The sequence below is a fragment of the Trachypithecus francoisi genome, unplaced genomic scaffold (assembly GCF_009764315.1).
Source record: "Trachypithecus francoisi isolate TF-2019V2 unplaced genomic scaffold, Tfra_2.0 Lachesis_group15, whole genome shotgun sequence".
Taxonomy (NCBI): Eukaryota; Metazoa; Chordata; class Mammalia; order Primates; family Cercopithecidae; genus Trachypithecus; species Trachypithecus francoisi.
In genome coordinates, this window is record NW_022681460.1 from 113,503,492 (window position 1) to 113,518,640 (window position 15,149).

At 58.9% G+C, this 15,149-nt stretch overlaps 1 protein-coding gene across 7 annotated transcripts in view; it reads left to right on the forward strand.

The window, feature by feature from the left end:
• IFT140 (intraflagellar transport 140) overlaps positions 1 to 15,149 on the forward strand; it is a 107,268-nt gene that overhangs the window by 81,867 nt on the left and 10,252 nt on the right. For 6 of the 7 annotated variants that reach the window (XM_033236254.1, XM_033236258.1, XM_033236259.1 and 3 more), the window contains 11 exons: positions 6,195 to 6,372; positions 6,888 to 7,078; positions 7,622 to 7,717; positions 8,033 to 8,165; positions 8,258 to 8,401; positions 8,990 to 9,118; positions 9,247 to 9,429; positions 12,818 to 13,024; positions 13,278 to 13,490; positions 13,574 to 13,734; positions 14,794 to 14,935. In XM_033236254.1, the coding sequence (XP_033092145.1) occupies positions 6,195 to 6,372; positions 6,888 to 7,078; positions 7,622 to 7,717; positions 8,033 to 8,165; positions 8,258 to 8,401; positions 8,990 to 9,118; positions 9,247 to 9,429; positions 12,818 to 13,024; positions 13,278 to 13,490; positions 13,574 to 13,734; positions 14,794 to 14,935 (1,777 nt within the window). The remainder of the gene's footprint in view (positions 1 to 6,194; positions 6,373 to 6,887; positions 7,079 to 7,621; positions 7,718 to 8,032; positions 8,166 to 8,257; positions 8,402 to 8,989; positions 9,119 to 9,246; positions 9,430 to 12,817; positions 13,025 to 13,277; positions 13,491 to 13,573; positions 13,735 to 14,793; positions 14,936 to 15,149) is intronic. The other variant, XM_033236256.1, reaches the window with a different exon arrangement.

The window sequence follows — 15,149 nt, forward strand, 5'->3', positions numbered from 1 at the left end:
GGATATGCCAGGTGGGGCTCTCAGTGGGGCCTGGGACACGGCAAATGTCACATGGGGCTTAGGCCACCTCTGCTATTGATGGGAGCGGTCACCCCCCACAGCTGGGGACGGGACTAGGCAGGTCACCTTGCAAGTGGTCAGCCGCTCGGGCAGAGCTTATGCTGCCAGAGAGCTCGGAAGCGTCTTTGTCTGTTCTGCTCAGAATTACTCTGCCCCACTGGGCAGACACCGTGAGAGGGTCTCACACTCTGTCCCATCTCCAGAGACCCCAAACCCGGCGTGGGATTCCCACCCCACCCAGGCTCCAAAGCTTCGTGAACGCAGGTGTCCCACATCCATGCAAACCATTCACGGGCACACGCCCAAGACAGTGCTGGGACAGAGAGTCCTGTTCCCAGCCCATGGTAACAGCAGAACTTTGACCGTTTCCTGTCCGTGCACTGCCCGTGCGTGGGGCCCTGGCTCAGGGCAGTTCCAAGAGCTGCCATTTCCTGGGAGCCGTCTCAGTTCACATGTTGGCGTGCGGCTCTGTATGTCCACAGGTGAAGCAGGGTTCCCCACATGCCCCATGTCTGTTCAGAAAGGCAGCAGCTCCGTCCTCTCCAGCCCGTGGTGCGTGCTGGGTCCTGAGAGACGTTTCTCCACTCACTTCCTGAGGGACGTTGCCCGTGGCGGGGTTTTCCCCGGGGGCTCGCTGCAGATGCGGCCGTCGGGTTTCTGCTTTCTCTTCTTCTTTGGCTTGTGCCCAGGGAAAAGCTGCTGTTCCTGTTTCTGTTCTTGGCCCCCGGAACCGGATGGGGCATGCGGGGCACGTTGGTGCTGGCAGCCCCCACGCTCCTGGGTGGCTCAGAAGGCCCCGGGGGATGTCCCCATCCCTTCCTGCCTGTGCCCTGCTCCTCGGAGGTGGACAGGGGTGCCGTGTCTCAAACATTCAGTGCTCCCAAGCACACAGTGCACAGCGGTGCCTTGAGAGGAAAGTTTCCCAGAAGTTTCCATGGGGGAAGAATTCATTTCCTCCCTCATTAACTAAACCACTCATCTTTCGGGAGTCTTCAAATGGCTAACTTCCAACAAAAAGCAGTGCTGGGTTTCAGAGCCCAGAGGACACGTTTGATTGTCTCAGCGGCCCCCTCTGGTCCTTTCCTCAGGTTGAGTGGGGAGGAGCCACAGCCGTGCTCCCACACGGTGACAGCACCTCCGGAAGTCCTGGTTCGCAGAGGCCAGCATCGGCCCCCACCCTTCTGGCACTTCTGGGGTGCTCCAGGTCCCTATGCCCTCAGCCATCACGCTGCTTCTAACTCCTGGCGCTATGGGAGGCTGGGCGCGGGAGGGCGGAAGGCCTGGGAGCAGCGTTTAAATTAAGAGCGACCCTCCTGGGAGGCTCTGTGGCTCTGGGGGGCGACTCCCACTAAGGGGACTCGCACATGGGCCGTGGGCTTCCCCCCAGCCCATCATGTCCTCCTGCTCTCCCTGTTGCTTGGGGTCTTGGTCACAGAGGAGTCCCACCGCCCCCTCCCGCATGTGTGTCTGCAGCTCCCAAACCCAACAGGGAGCTCTAGCACGGAACAAGGACATGGAGGGAGGGGGAGGCCTCGGCAAGCGCGACCGTCAAGCCGCTGTTCCGCCAGCCGCCCTCGTCCTGACACAGGGTGGTCTCAGCAGAGCTTCTGTAGGGCCCTTTGAAGGCTGCATCCCTGCTGCCCATCTGCTTCTGGTTCCAGCGCTTTGCGGGGCTGATGAAGTGCAGATGTGGGTGACTCCACAGACCGGCCGGGACAACAGGAAATTCTCAAGACTTGGATGGGAACTGAGAGGGTGTTTACTTCTTGGAATTTATGTCAGATGCACAAAACCCCAGAACCCCACACCGGAGTCAAGGTTGTCCCAAGAGCCCTGGCCGGCCGTTGTAGAGAGGAGGCAGGAATCACGCAGGGCTGGTGCCTTGCTGGTGGCCAGAGCAGGAGGCTGGCTGTGGAAGGAGCTTGCAGAGAGTGCTTGGGTCTGGACGCTTCTGGCCGGTCTGCGACCGCCCTTCCCATGGGTTCTCCCAGCAGTCTCGGCCTGGCAGGCAGGGGACTGTGGGAGGGTGTGTCCAGCTTCCACTGGCAGCCGCACGTCCAGCACATGCTTCTCCAAGCCCCACATGGTGCAGACTTAATGCCCGGGACAGGGCACATGGAAGTGCAGGCATCTAATGGTGTGTTGGCTGGGTCCTCGGTCACACATGGGCCCTGGGAGCCAGAGCAAAACCAAGGCTGACCTGCGGGTTCTCTCCCGCTCCCCACAGGCGGCCTCCACATGGGGAAGATGGGGCGCTTAGAGCACAGGGGAGCCCGGCTGAGCCCCGAGTCAGCTGCCAGTTTCCTCTGCTTGTTTGTGATTTTCCACTGCAATTGGATAGGGACAGAAGGAACCAGTTGTTTTCAGGACAAGGGAGAGGAAAGGAGCCGCACCTGGCAGATAGAGGCAGGTCCCAGCCCTGTCCAGCCCCACACCTGGGCCTGGGGACAGCGTGTGCACAAACAGAAGATTTTTTAAAGATTCCGGTTATGGGACGGGCGCGGTGGCTCATGCCTGAATCCCAGCACTTTGGTAGACCGAGGTGAGCAGATCACAAGGTCAAGCGATCGAGACCATCCTGGCCAACATGATGAAAGCCGTCTCTACTAAAAATACAAAAATTAGCTGGGTGTGGTGGTGCGTGCCTGTTGTCCCAACTACTCGGGAGGCTGAGGCAGGAGAATCGCTCAGGAGGCAGAGGTTGCAGTGAACTGAGATCGTGCCACCGCACTCCAGCCTGGTGACACAGCGAGACTCCGTCTCAAAGAAAAAAAAAGATTCCAGTCATGAAATCTTTTGGGACAGGAGAATAAAAAGGACTGCGTGTCTCACAACGTGCTGTTTATGAAGCAGCCACCATGCCTCACGCACTGAGGCCCCAGTGCCACCATCACCCAGACGCTAGAGAAATGAGAAGTCTGGGAGGAGCTGTGGCATCCCTTCCCTCCGATCTGTGGAACTGCCTGGAAGCTGTGCGGTGAGAACACAATGTTTCTTTTGAGATTCGGATGTGACCCCTGCACTCCACATGCATCATTAGCTGACGGGTGAGGCCCAGCAGTGTTTTGGGGAGCCCTGGACCCCCAGTCTTGAAGCGTGTCTCAGCATGGGGCAGCTGTGTCTGAGCCGTTTATAAACTAGTTTTACACCCATGGGTCCTTCCACATGGACTTACCCAGGACCTCAGGATGGAGGAGAAAGACAAGCCTTGGTTTTCTGCTGTTTTAGTGTGAAGATGTGACTTCTTGCCTGGAGCTCTGGAGGACCCAGGGCAGCACAGTCTGGGGGGTAGGTGGGCCGGGTGCTCAGGCCTCTCCCTGCGCTGCTCTTGGTGGCAATTCTGAAGCCAAAAGACTGAGGAGTCCGAATCGGAGATCAGGACGCTGCTGCCTGGGGCACTTCCCTGAGGTCCCATGCGCCCGGCGTCACCTTCACCACAACGCCGACTGAGTGTCCAGGAAGCTGCCAGTGGGTACACCCAGGCACTGCGAGGAGCCCCATGCGAGGCCATCAGAGGACACGCATGTTTTACACCCATGGGTCTAAATGGCAGTGGCAGGGAGGCAGGCTCACTTCCCGGCCCCCCAGACGCTTGGCACCCCCACGAGGGCCTGTCCCGTGGGTTTGGACACACCCTCTCCTGGCTCCAGGCATGACTGACTATGCCACGCGGCAGGGGCCCTGGGCTGGGCTGGCACGTGTTGCCACATAAACCTACGAGCAAGGGCTGCCTGGGCCGGTTGCTGCTAAGACACACGCACCTCCGCGCCCCGCGTCCTTGGGTGGTGGAACACATCCATGGAATTCACCCAAGTACATGTAAAACCAGGCACAAAGTACCCGCTGGCTTTCAGGAGCGGGCACCTGGCTATGCAGCATTGCAGCCACAGGCACCACCACAGGGCCTGTCCCAGGAACCCGCCTCCAGCCCCCAGACTCAGACGCAAGTGCGCTGAGCCTGCCCGGGGCTGCCATCTCGGAGCCATTTGCCCTGTGATTCCATGGGAGCTGGGGAACCTGAGATGTGGGTAGCCCACACCTCCTGGAAACAGAGGCACCATGGTGGGACTGGGCTGCCTGGATGTCCTCCTGGGCCTCTCCTCACGGGGGCAAGGCCATTAGGAAAATGCCCGACTGCACGCACCCCAGCCCCTCTTACTCACCAGGACAGCGGGCTCGGGGCTCTGTGGGCAGCTGGTCCCTCCAGTCCTAAGAGTGGCCTGTGGCTGTGTCAGCAGGGAGGCTGCAGGGCTGCTGCCCTGCCAAGACTGTGGGCTGGGCTGTGGCTTATCTGCAGGGAGCAGCCTGGAATGCGAGGGTGGGCCTGGGTGGGGATGCTCCGAGGCCACTCGCGGGGTGTGCTGCCTGTGCTTGTGGGAGTATGTGCGTGTGTGCGCATGTGTGTGCCTGCGTATGTGTGCACGTGCGCATGCATGTGTGTGCATCCATGTGTGTGCGTGTGCGTCTGTGTGCGTGTGCGTGCGTCCATGTGCGTGCGCGTGTGTGCATGTGTGCACATCCATGTGTGTGCGTGTGCATCTGTGTGTGCATGTGTGTGCGTCCATGTGCGTGCGTGCGTGTGCATGTGTGCACGTCCATGTGTGTGTGCATGCACGTGTGTGCATGTGTGCGTGGCTGTGGGGGGCTCGCAGGGGAGGTGCATGTGGCAGAGGAGAGAGATTCAGGAAGTGACCAGTGCATCCTCTCCCTGTCCCTGCTCGGTGACCACACTGAACTGTGACTTGGAACAGGACCTTTGTCCGAGGCCCTGAGCCCACGTCAGGGCTGAAGCCGCAGGCCAGCCCGGCCCCAAGGGCCCTTGTGGAGGGGTCTCCCTGAATAGCCTTGGACCCCCCTCCCGCCCAGCCCCACCAGGAGGCCTGGCTGAGTGCCCCCCTCACACGCGGACACACAGTTGTCATGCAGCGTCGTATCCCCCCAGGGTGGCCGTCATCAGCCTTTGCCTTCCCCGGAGCCGACACAAACCAAGGCCTCAGTCATTTCCGGTCCTGCCTGGATCAGCGCCAGCAGGGGAAGCATGCAGGAAGCCTCACGAAGAGGCGGGGGCCGGGCGCGGTGGCTCACGCCTGTCATCCCAGCACTGTGGGAGGCCAAGGCAGGTGGATCACTTGAGCTCAGAGGTTCAAGACCAGCCTGGGCAACATGGCGAAACCCCGTCTCTACGAAAAATACGAAAAATTAGCTGGGCATGGTAGCGTACACCTGTGGTTCCAGCTATTTGGGAGGCTGAGGTGGGAGGATTGTTTGAACCCAGGAGGTTGAGGCTGGAGTGAGCTGTGATTGTACCACTGCACTGCAGCCTGGGCAACAGAGGGAGACCCTGTCTTAAACAACAAAAAAACCCAAAGAGGCAGGGTGACTTCCACCATCCCTGCACCTGTGCCCTGACGCAGCTGCTCACTTGGCACCCTGTTCCTTCACACACAAAACTCACGGCCCGAGAGTGGGGCACAGGGCTGGGGTGGAAGGTGCTGTCCCGCGTGTCCCACTGATCAGCCCGTCTGCAGGCCTGTCCTCGGGGCCCTCTGCTCGGCAGACCTCCAGGGCTCTGCAGAACCCTGCATGGGCTGGGTCACCCTCTCCTGGGGAGACAGGCCTGGCTCTAGGTTCCAGGGCTGAGTCAGGGTCTGGGTGCTGCACCCCATCCCCCAGGTTCCACCCTGTGGCTGCCAGACTGTCAGGTGAGGGTCCCTGCTGTGCGGGGCTGGTTTACCAGGGGCCCTGCAGTCCCGGGCCCAGGTGAGAGCAGGAGGCTCTGTCTCAGAGCAGGTCCTGTGTGTGCAAGCAACACAGGAAGCCCACATTTCCTGATCAGACAGCCGCTTAGAGCCGGGAAAAAGGAGGAACTTGGTGACCTGCATAAGAGGTCCTTCTGTCTCTTAGTGGGACCCGGTCCCTGCCTCTTGGGGTTGGAGAGGCCGTGGGACTCATGACAGGCCCCTCTCTGCATGGCCTGCAGTCTTGCCCAGGGACGGAGCTGATGGGTGAAGGCCCCTCCTCATGCCCCTTTGGTGGCTGTGCCTGATGACGACTTGCCCCAAGAGAAGCGGCCGTAGGGCCAGGGGGCCCTGAGGTGCTGGGCAGGAGCCTCACAGACCGCCATCTGCCCGCAGTGAGACCGTCTGGGAGAACATGGCGCGCATGTGCGTGAGGACCCAGCGGCTGGATGTGGCCAAGGTGTGCCTGGGGAACATGGGCCACGCCCGTGGGGCCCGAGCACTGCGCGAGGCGGAGCGGGAGCCGGAGCTGGAGGCCCGCGTGGCCGTGCTGGCCACACAGCTAGGCATGCTGGTGAGGGGCGCCCCATGGGGTGGGTGGGAAGGCACCATGCCTGCCACAGCCACAGCCCCCTGGGGAAGGAGGAGGCACGCCCACCAGCCTGAGCCTGCAGTGTTGAAGGCAGAGCCAAGAGGCATGGCCCCGGAGAGCTGGGCAGACGGCGGCGGTGGAGATGAGGCGGGTGGAGGCTAGGTGATTGCTGGCTCTCCAGGGTGTGTGCCTATCAGGCGTGCGGGTCTGGAACAGAGCGCCCAAGAGCCCCCCAGGTCAGCAGGGCTGAACACGGGACTTCTGTGGGGGGGGGCTCTGGGAGGTGGGGCCACCCCTTGGTGGTGCATCTCACTCTCCAGCCGTGGGACAGGGATGCCCTGTGGGTGTGTGGCATTTGCTCTGCCCGTGTCAGCCCCGTGTGTCAGTGTGTTTGGCAGTGTGGGAAGTTGCAGTGACCGGTGGCCTGGCGTGGAACAGTGTGTTTGAAGCATGGGTTTGCGGAGGCTGCACGACACCTGCCCATCCTCATTCCTCAGGAGGACGCCGAGCAGCTGTACAGGAAGTGCAAGCGCTACGACCTCCTGAACAAGTTCTACCAGGCTGCAGGGCAGTGGCAGAAGGCCCTCAAGGTAGCCGAGCGCCACGACCGCGTGCACCTGCGCAGCACCTACCACCACTATGCCGGGCACCTGGAGGCCAGTGCCGACTGCAGCCGGGCCCTCAGTTAGTGAGTGCGGCCCTCGCGGCCTCCTCCCAGTCTCTCTGGATGGTCCTGGCTCCTGAGGCCTCTGTGTGTGCTATGGTGAGGTGGCCAGGGAGGTTCTCAGAGGAGGTGTCTGTCTCAGGGAGGTGGCGCCTTCTTGGCAGGAAGCTTCTGGGAGTCTCAGAGACGTGGGGTTGCCCCTTCTGTCCTGGGCCACCCGGGTTTCAAGGCAGGAGAAGGACGTGTGTCCTTCGGTTGCTGAGCACAGATGGGCTTGGTATCTCCTGAGGACAGACGAACCCATGCCACCCTCTCCAGAGGGGGAGCTGCTCTTAGACCTGTTCCTGAGATGCGGATGGGCGACCCGCCTCCCGGGCCCCCGCAGTGCAGGAAGCCCCCACTGCCTCCTGGCCATGTGTGCTCAGGCTCCGCGGAGCTGCAGGCTGGGAGCCCACACCCCAAGGGCCGCCGCTCTGATGCATTTCACCGACGCTGCCTCTCAGCCCATCTGGTTCCCGCGGGGCTGGGATGGGAGGGAACCAGGACCTCGGTCTCCTCCTCTCACAGCTACGAGAAGTCGGACACTCACCGCTTCGAGGTGCCCAGGATGCTGTCGGAGGACCTGCCATCCCTGGAGCTCTATGTGAATAAGATGAAGGATAAGTGAGTGTTCCTACCAGGGCTGGTGGGACCGCACTCCATCCTGGAAGTTTGCGGGGATCCCAGGGCTTGCTCAGGCAGCTCCCCTTCCTGTGCTTCCTGCATGAGTGGGCAGCGTCCCCCCGGCTCCTCAGAGGTCTGCCAGGGCCCTGAGCCGGGCCCTCCCTTTGGACAGAGCCCAGGCTCCTCACTCTTGGCCCAGCCTGTTTGCAGGTCAGGTGACATGCACTCTAAGAGTGGCACAGGGGCGGGGTGGGGGCCGTTCTGGGTTGGAGCAGGACTCGGATGGAGAACCCATAGCCTTGGGGCTGCCCACAGGACCCTGTGGCGGTGGTGGGCACAGTACCTGGAGAGCCAGGGCGAGATGGACGCAGCGCTGCACTACTACGAACTGGCCCAGGACCACTTCTCCCTGGTCCGCATCCACTGCTTCCAGGGCAATGTCCAGAAGGTGAGGGCCCTGCAGGGGAGCCAGCCAGGCGGACGTGACACAGACACAAGGCCACCGAGTCTCATCTTTGGGTTGGTTCTTTGTCTTTCTAGGCTGTGCAAATCGCCAACGAGACAGGAAACCTGGCGGCCTCCTACCACCTGGCACGCCAGTACGAGAGCCAGGAGGAGGTGGGGCAGGCGGTGCACTTCTACACCCGGGCGCAGGCCTTCAAGAATGCCATCCGCCTGTGCAAGGTACCACGGGGCCGGAGTGGGGAGCCAGTGCTTCTCGAGGTCCTCTGAAGACAGCTTCAAGTGGAAAAATGGACAGAGAGAATCGTGTCAGCAACACGTGGTCTGGCCAGTGTCTGCCACTCACTCCTCAACATGCCGCCCCACCCGCCCACCCTCCGCCCACCCCTGGCCGCTCCCCTCTGATATTGGTTGCAAAGCATTGTCCCCAGATGCTTCCCAGGCTCCAGGGCTCCTGAGCGATTGTGAGGCTGGCTCACGGCCTATGGCCTTGCAGACAGCAGACCCTTCCTAGAAAGCTGTTGGGCATTCTGCACCCACACAAATGTCCCAGCCCGGGCTCTTGCTTCCAGAAGCATCTCTTGTGTCAGGTAGTTCTTGCAGTGCTCTGTGAAACAGAACCCAGAGCATCAGAAAATCCTTATAGACAAACCTAGTAAATCATCAGCTCCTTAAAACCCACAACCGCAGAGATCGCTGAGCAGTATATCAAAGTAAAGGGGTGGGTTCACACCCGACACATTCCAGAATCTCAGTGGGCCTGGGGAAGCCAGTGGGAGCCGCTTCAGGGCCCTGCCTCCCTCCCTGCAGGAGAACAGCCTGGACGACCAGCTCATAAACTTGGCCCTGCTGAGCTCCCCCGAGGACATGATCGAGGCGGCACGATACTATGAGGAGAAGGGCATGCAGATGGACAGGGCAGTCATGCTGTACCACAAGGTGAGGGCCGGCCACTGGTGGGGGCCTTGGGGAGGGCAGCAGGCCAGGGGGCCTTTGCTTGTGCGAGGCCTCTGAGGTCTCGGGCCCCCAGGCCTCGGGCAGCTGCTCAGAGCCCACCACATCCTCAGGCTGGCCACTTCTCCAAGGCCCTGGAGCTGGCCTTTGCCACCCAGCAGTTTGTGGCCCTGCAGCTCATAGCAGAGGACCTGGATGAGACGTCAGACCCTGCGCTTCTGGCCCGCTGCTCCGACTTCTTCATCGAGCACAGTCAGTATGAGAGGGCAGTGGAGCTGCTGCTAGCCGCCAGGAAGGTACGGGGCCAGCGGGGCCTGGGCTCGGCTCCACGCAGGCTCCATGGCTCAGGTCCCCTGTGCCCAGAGGCTGTGGGAATGGCTGCTCGCTTGGTTATGAGTTCTCGAGGAAGGCTATGGTGCCCTGGATTTCACGTACGGCACACCCAGTAGGTCCATGAGTGTAGACTTGCCACCCTTCATGCTGGCATCAGATCATACACAGGGAATTGTACTCACCTATGGGGGGGAGGGGGCGGTAAAAATACACATAACACAAAATTTACCATCTCAGCCTTTTTTTTTTTTTGAAACAGGGTCTCACTCTTGCCCAGGCTGGATTGTGGTGGTGCCATCTTGGCTCACTGCGGCCTCAACTTCCTGGGCTCAAGCAACCCTCGCTCCTCCTGCATAGCTGGGACACAGCCGTGGGCCACCATCCCCAGCTAAGTTTTTAAAAGTTTTCGCATAGAGTCAGGGTCTTGCTACGTTGCCCAGACTGGTCTTGAACTCCTAGGCTCAAGCAATCCTCCTGCCTCAGCCTCCCAAAGCACTGGGACTGTAGACGTGAGCCCTGTGACTGGCCAGGAACAGTTTATTCAAATGGAAATACGGGTGGTTCCCAAATATAAAATGCTTCGCTTTATTCATGCTAGGAATACAGATCAAAATTCACAGAGATGCCATTTTTTACTGGGCTATTAAGGGTGAAAAGGTGAGAAAACCTACTGGATTATCATGGGAAGCAGATATACCCAGGCCCTGTGGAACACAGCAGGCAGGACCTACCACAAGACAAGGTCTCCCTTGTCCCAGCCTCCCCTTCCCTCGAGAGTTCATCCTGACAGACACGTTGCCGCACGCGTGAGCGGCGTGTGCACAGGGCGTGCTCGGCAGAGGGTTTACGCAGCAAGGACACTGGCCCTCGCGTCTGTCACCAGGCCGGCTGAATCCCCAGGGCTTCCTCAGCACTGTGGGCATCTACGCAGCAGAGAGCATGTGGCAGCCCCAAGCGTACTGAGATGGAAACACCTCCAAGACAGAATTCTTTTTCCTTTTTGTTTTCTTTTTTTTGAGACGGAGTCTCACTCTGTCACCAGGCTGGAGTGCAGTGGCGCGATCTGAGCTCACTGTAAGCTCCACTTCCTGGGTTCAAGTGAGTCTTCTGCCTCAGCTTCCCAAGTACTAGGGACTACAGGTGCGTGCCACCATGCCCAGCTAATTTTTGTATTTTAGTAAAGACGAGGTTCCACCATGTTGGCCAGGATAGTCTCAATCTCCTGACCTCGTGATCTGCCTGTCTCAGCCTCTCGAAGTGCTGGGATTACAGGTGTGAGCCACCGCACCCAGCCATATTCTTTTTCTTCATATAGATGTGTTATTACTTCATATATATTTGTGAGTTATTACTGTTTTTTTTCTTGTGGAAATGGGGGTCTCACTGTGTTGCCCAGGCTGGCCTCAAACTCTTGGGCCCAAGTGATCCTCTTGCCTTGGCCTCCCAAAGTGCTGGAATTACAGGCGTGAGTCAACACGCCTGGCCTAAGACATATTCTCAAGAATATAAAAAAATTTTTTTTTTTTCGAGACAGAGTCTCGCTCTGTCACCCAGGCTGGAGTGCAGTGGCGCGATCTCAGCTCACTGCAAGTTCCGCCTCCTGGATTCACACCATTCTCCTGCCTCAGCCTCCCGAGTAGCTAGGACTACAGGCGCCTGCCACTACGCCTGGCTAATGTTTTGTATTTTTAGTAGAGACGGAGTTTCACCATGTCAGCCAGCATGGTCTCGATCTCCTGACCTTGTGATCCCCCCGCCTAGGCCTCCCAAAGTGCTGGGATTACAGGCGTGAGCCACTGCGCCTGGCCAAAATTTTTCTTAAAATGAGAGCTGGGCGTGGTGGCTCACACCTGTAATCCCAGCATTTTGGGAGGCCGGGGCGGGCAGATCACTTGAGATCAGGAGTTCGAGACGAGCCTGACCAACACGGAGAAACCCCATCTCTACTAAAAAAAAATTACAAAACTAGCCGGGCATGGTGGTGCATGCCTGTAATCCCAGCTACTCAGGAGGCTGAGGCGGGAGAATGGCTTGAACCCAGGAGGTGGAGGTTGTGAGCCGAGATTGTGCCGTTGCACTCCAGCCTGGGCAACAAGAGCGAAACCCTGTCTCAAAACAAAACAAAACAAAAAATTCTTAAAATGTTAGGAAAATCAGGCCAGTGCAGTGGCTCGTGCCTGTAATCCCAGCACTTTGGGAGGCCAAGGCAGGCAGATTACTTGAGTCCAGGAGTTCAAGACCAGCTTGGGCAACATGGCAAAACCCAGTCTCTACTGAAAATACAAAACCTGAGGCGGGAAGATCACCTTACCCTGGGAGGTGGAGGCTGTAGTGAGCTGTGATTGCATTACCGCACTCCAACCTGGGTGACCCTGTCTCAAAAATTTAATTTTAAAATTTAATTTTAAAAAATTGGCCGGGTGCAGTTGCTCAAGCCTGTAATCCCAGCACTTTGGGAGGCCGAGACGGGCGGATCACGAGGTCAGGAGATCGAGATCATCCTGGCTAATACGGTGAAACCCCGTCTCTACGAAAAAAAAAAAATACAAAAAACTAGCCGGGCGAGGTGGCGGGCGCCTGTAGTCCTAGCTACTCGGGAGGCTGAGGCAGGAGAATGGCGTAAACCCGGGAGGCGGAGCTTGCAGTGAGCTGAGATCCAGCCATTGCACTCCAGCCTGGGCGACAGAGCGAGACTCCGTCTCAAAAAAAAAAAAAAAAAAAATTTAGAATTATAGAAGAAAGCCGGGCGCGGTGGCTCAAGCCTGTAATCCCAGCACTTTGGGAGGCCAAGACGGGTGGATCACAAGGTCAGGAGATCGAGACCATCCTGGCTAACCTGGTGAAACCCCGTCTCTACTAAAAATTACAAAAAAAAACCTAGCTGGGCGAGGTGGCGGGCGCCTGTAGTCCCAGCTACTTGGGAGGCTGAGGCAGGAGAATGGCGTGAACCTGAAGGGCGGAGCTTGCAGTGAGCAGAGATCTGGCCACTGCACTCCAGTTTGGGCGACAGAGCGAGACTCCGTCTCAAAAAAAAAAAAAAAAAAAAAGAATTATAGAAGAAAATTACCAGTTTTCTTTTCTCCCAAACATAATATTCTTTTGAGCATATATCACTTGAGACTGTTGTTTCCTTTGTTCCACTCTGCAATGTTAACAGCGTGAGAAAGTCACGTCAATGACTAGGTTGGTGCGGCGGGGGAGACATCCTTGTCCCCTCCATACCCACCCCAGCTAGACAGAGGCCGCCACTGAGCCGAGGGGCCTGGTTTCCTCTGAAGCGGTGGCAGATGAGGGGCGCACTTTGGTTCCTGGCCCCCTCGGCAGCCCCATCGCATCTCTGCACCTTTGCAGTATCGCGAAGCCCTGCAGCTATGCCTGGAGCAAAACATGAGCATCAGCGAGGAGATGGCGGAAAAGATGACCGTGGCCAAGGACTCCTCGGACCTGCCTGAGGAGTCTCGGCGGGAGCTGCTGGAGCAGATAGCAAACTGCTGCATGCGCCAAGGCAGCTACCACCTGGCCACCAAGAAGTACACGCAGGCCGGCAACAAGCTGAAGGTGAGCCCCGGCCCCAGCCCGCGGCTGCTTCCCAGGCAGTTAGGCTGCGGGCCCCCTGCATGCCTCTCCATTTGCCTTTGTGACTCCCCTGAGCCAGGGCGGAGCCTTTCTGGCCAGGAGGAGCACGACCACTAGATCTCTCTCTGTCGGGAAGCCCTGAGCCCCTCTTCTTGTGAGAGCTCCTGCTCCGGGTCCCTTGTGCTTGTCCCGGCCCAGCCCCTGCTTGCCTGAGCCTGGCTGCCTCTCTGCCTAGGCCATGAGGGCGCTGCTCAAATCTGGAGACACAGAGAAAATCACGTTCTTTGCGAACGTGTCCAGGCAGAAGGAAATCTACATCATGGCTGCCAACTACCTGCAGTCCCTCGACTGGCGGAAGGAGCCCGAGATCATGAGGAACATCATCAGCTTCTACACCAAGGGGCGGGCCCTGGACCTCCTGGCCAGCTTTTACGACGCTTGTGCCCAGGTGCAGGCCCTCCCTGGGATGCCAGTGGGGCCCCAGGGAGGGCTGTGGAGCCCAGCAGGTCTTGATGGGTCTCATCTGTACAGGTGGAGATCGATGAATACCAGAACTACGACAAAGCCCACGGGGCACTGACTGAGGCCTACAAGTGCCTGGCCAAGGCCAAGAGCCCCCTGGACCAGGAGACCAGGCTGGCGCAGCTACAGAGCAGGATGGCATTGGTGAAGAGGTTCATCCAGGCCCGCAGGTGCGCCGCCGGGGCCAGCGGGGCCAGGCCGGGGCAGATGTGACTATAAGGTCAGGGCTGACCACAAGAAGCCGCAGCCAGCAGAGGGGCAGGACAGCAGATGGGAGCTCGCTCGGGGCAGCGCTGCTGCTGAAGACACACCCCGCCTCCTCCTGGGAGCCCTCAGAGCCTGGGCACAGCCTTGGGAAGGCATTCTGGAAACACCAGAGATGCTGAGAGAGAAACCTGGTGGGGGAGTGGGAGGAGGCGGCAGATCTGGTACAGGAGAGGGTGTGTCTGGGGAGCCATGGACCTGCTTAGGGTGTGCAGGGGTCGGGCAGGGGAGTCCTGAGTGAGGGCCGCTGTGTGACCTGGGGTGGTGGGGACCATGGTGGCCAGCGGGTTCGTGCCTCTCCACAGGTCAACTGCTACCAGCTCCAAGCTTGTGGAGAGGAGGCCCAGGCAGCCCATCGTCTTGGTTTTCAGGAGAGGCCGAGATTCTAGGTTTATTTGAATACCTCCCCGTCTTTATGTATGGGCAGTAACTCAGCTTTTCAGAGAGCTGCTGTGTAGACAGCACGGTGGGCATTGGCCTGAGCGCTTCAGGGCCTAACCTCTGTCTCAGCTGGCAAGGGCGCTTCCTTATCTGAGAACCTTTTCCAAAACGAGAGTTCCAGAAGTACTTTGAACAATGTCGGACCCTTTGAAGGTCACGGTCCGCTTGCGCGTATCAATTCTGGGGTATCAGCGTCTCACAGGTGTCTGCTGAGCTTAGGCCACAGGAGGCAGGAGAGGAGGAGAATCGATAGCAGCTGGTCGTCAGGGATAGCATAGGACGTGGGTGGAGGGGAGATGACGTGTGAGGGCCAGGGCGGGCAGCCTTCTACGTGCCAGGAGAGTGTTAAATGGATGAGTTCATTTATGAATGAACAAATTAAGGAATTAATGAATTAACTTCATAGAAAGTTTCCTCCTGCCATTCTGGAGAGCTCCTCTTACAGGCCAAGAGTCTCCTCCGACCTCTGATAGCAGTAGGTGTTCAGGGCTTCAGGGTCCAGGCCTCATCTCTGCTCTCGGCAGGACATACACGGAGGACCCCAAGGAGTCCATCAAGCAGTGTGAGCTGCTCCTAGAGGAACCAGACCTGGACAGCATCATCCGCATCGGGGACGTCTACGGCTTCCTGGTGGAGCACTACGTGCGGATGGAGGAGTACCAGACGGTGAGGCCTGGGCGCTGCTCACTAGCGGCATCCCGCTACGCAAGGCTCCTGAAACGAAGGCTTAAGTGCTCAAATTGGCTGGGTGCGGTGGCTCAAGCCTGTAATCCCAGCACTTTGGGAGGCTGCGGCGGGAGAATGACTTGAGCCCAGGAGTTCAAGACCAGCCTGGGCAATATGGTGAAACCCCATCTCTACAAAAACGGAAAAAATTAGC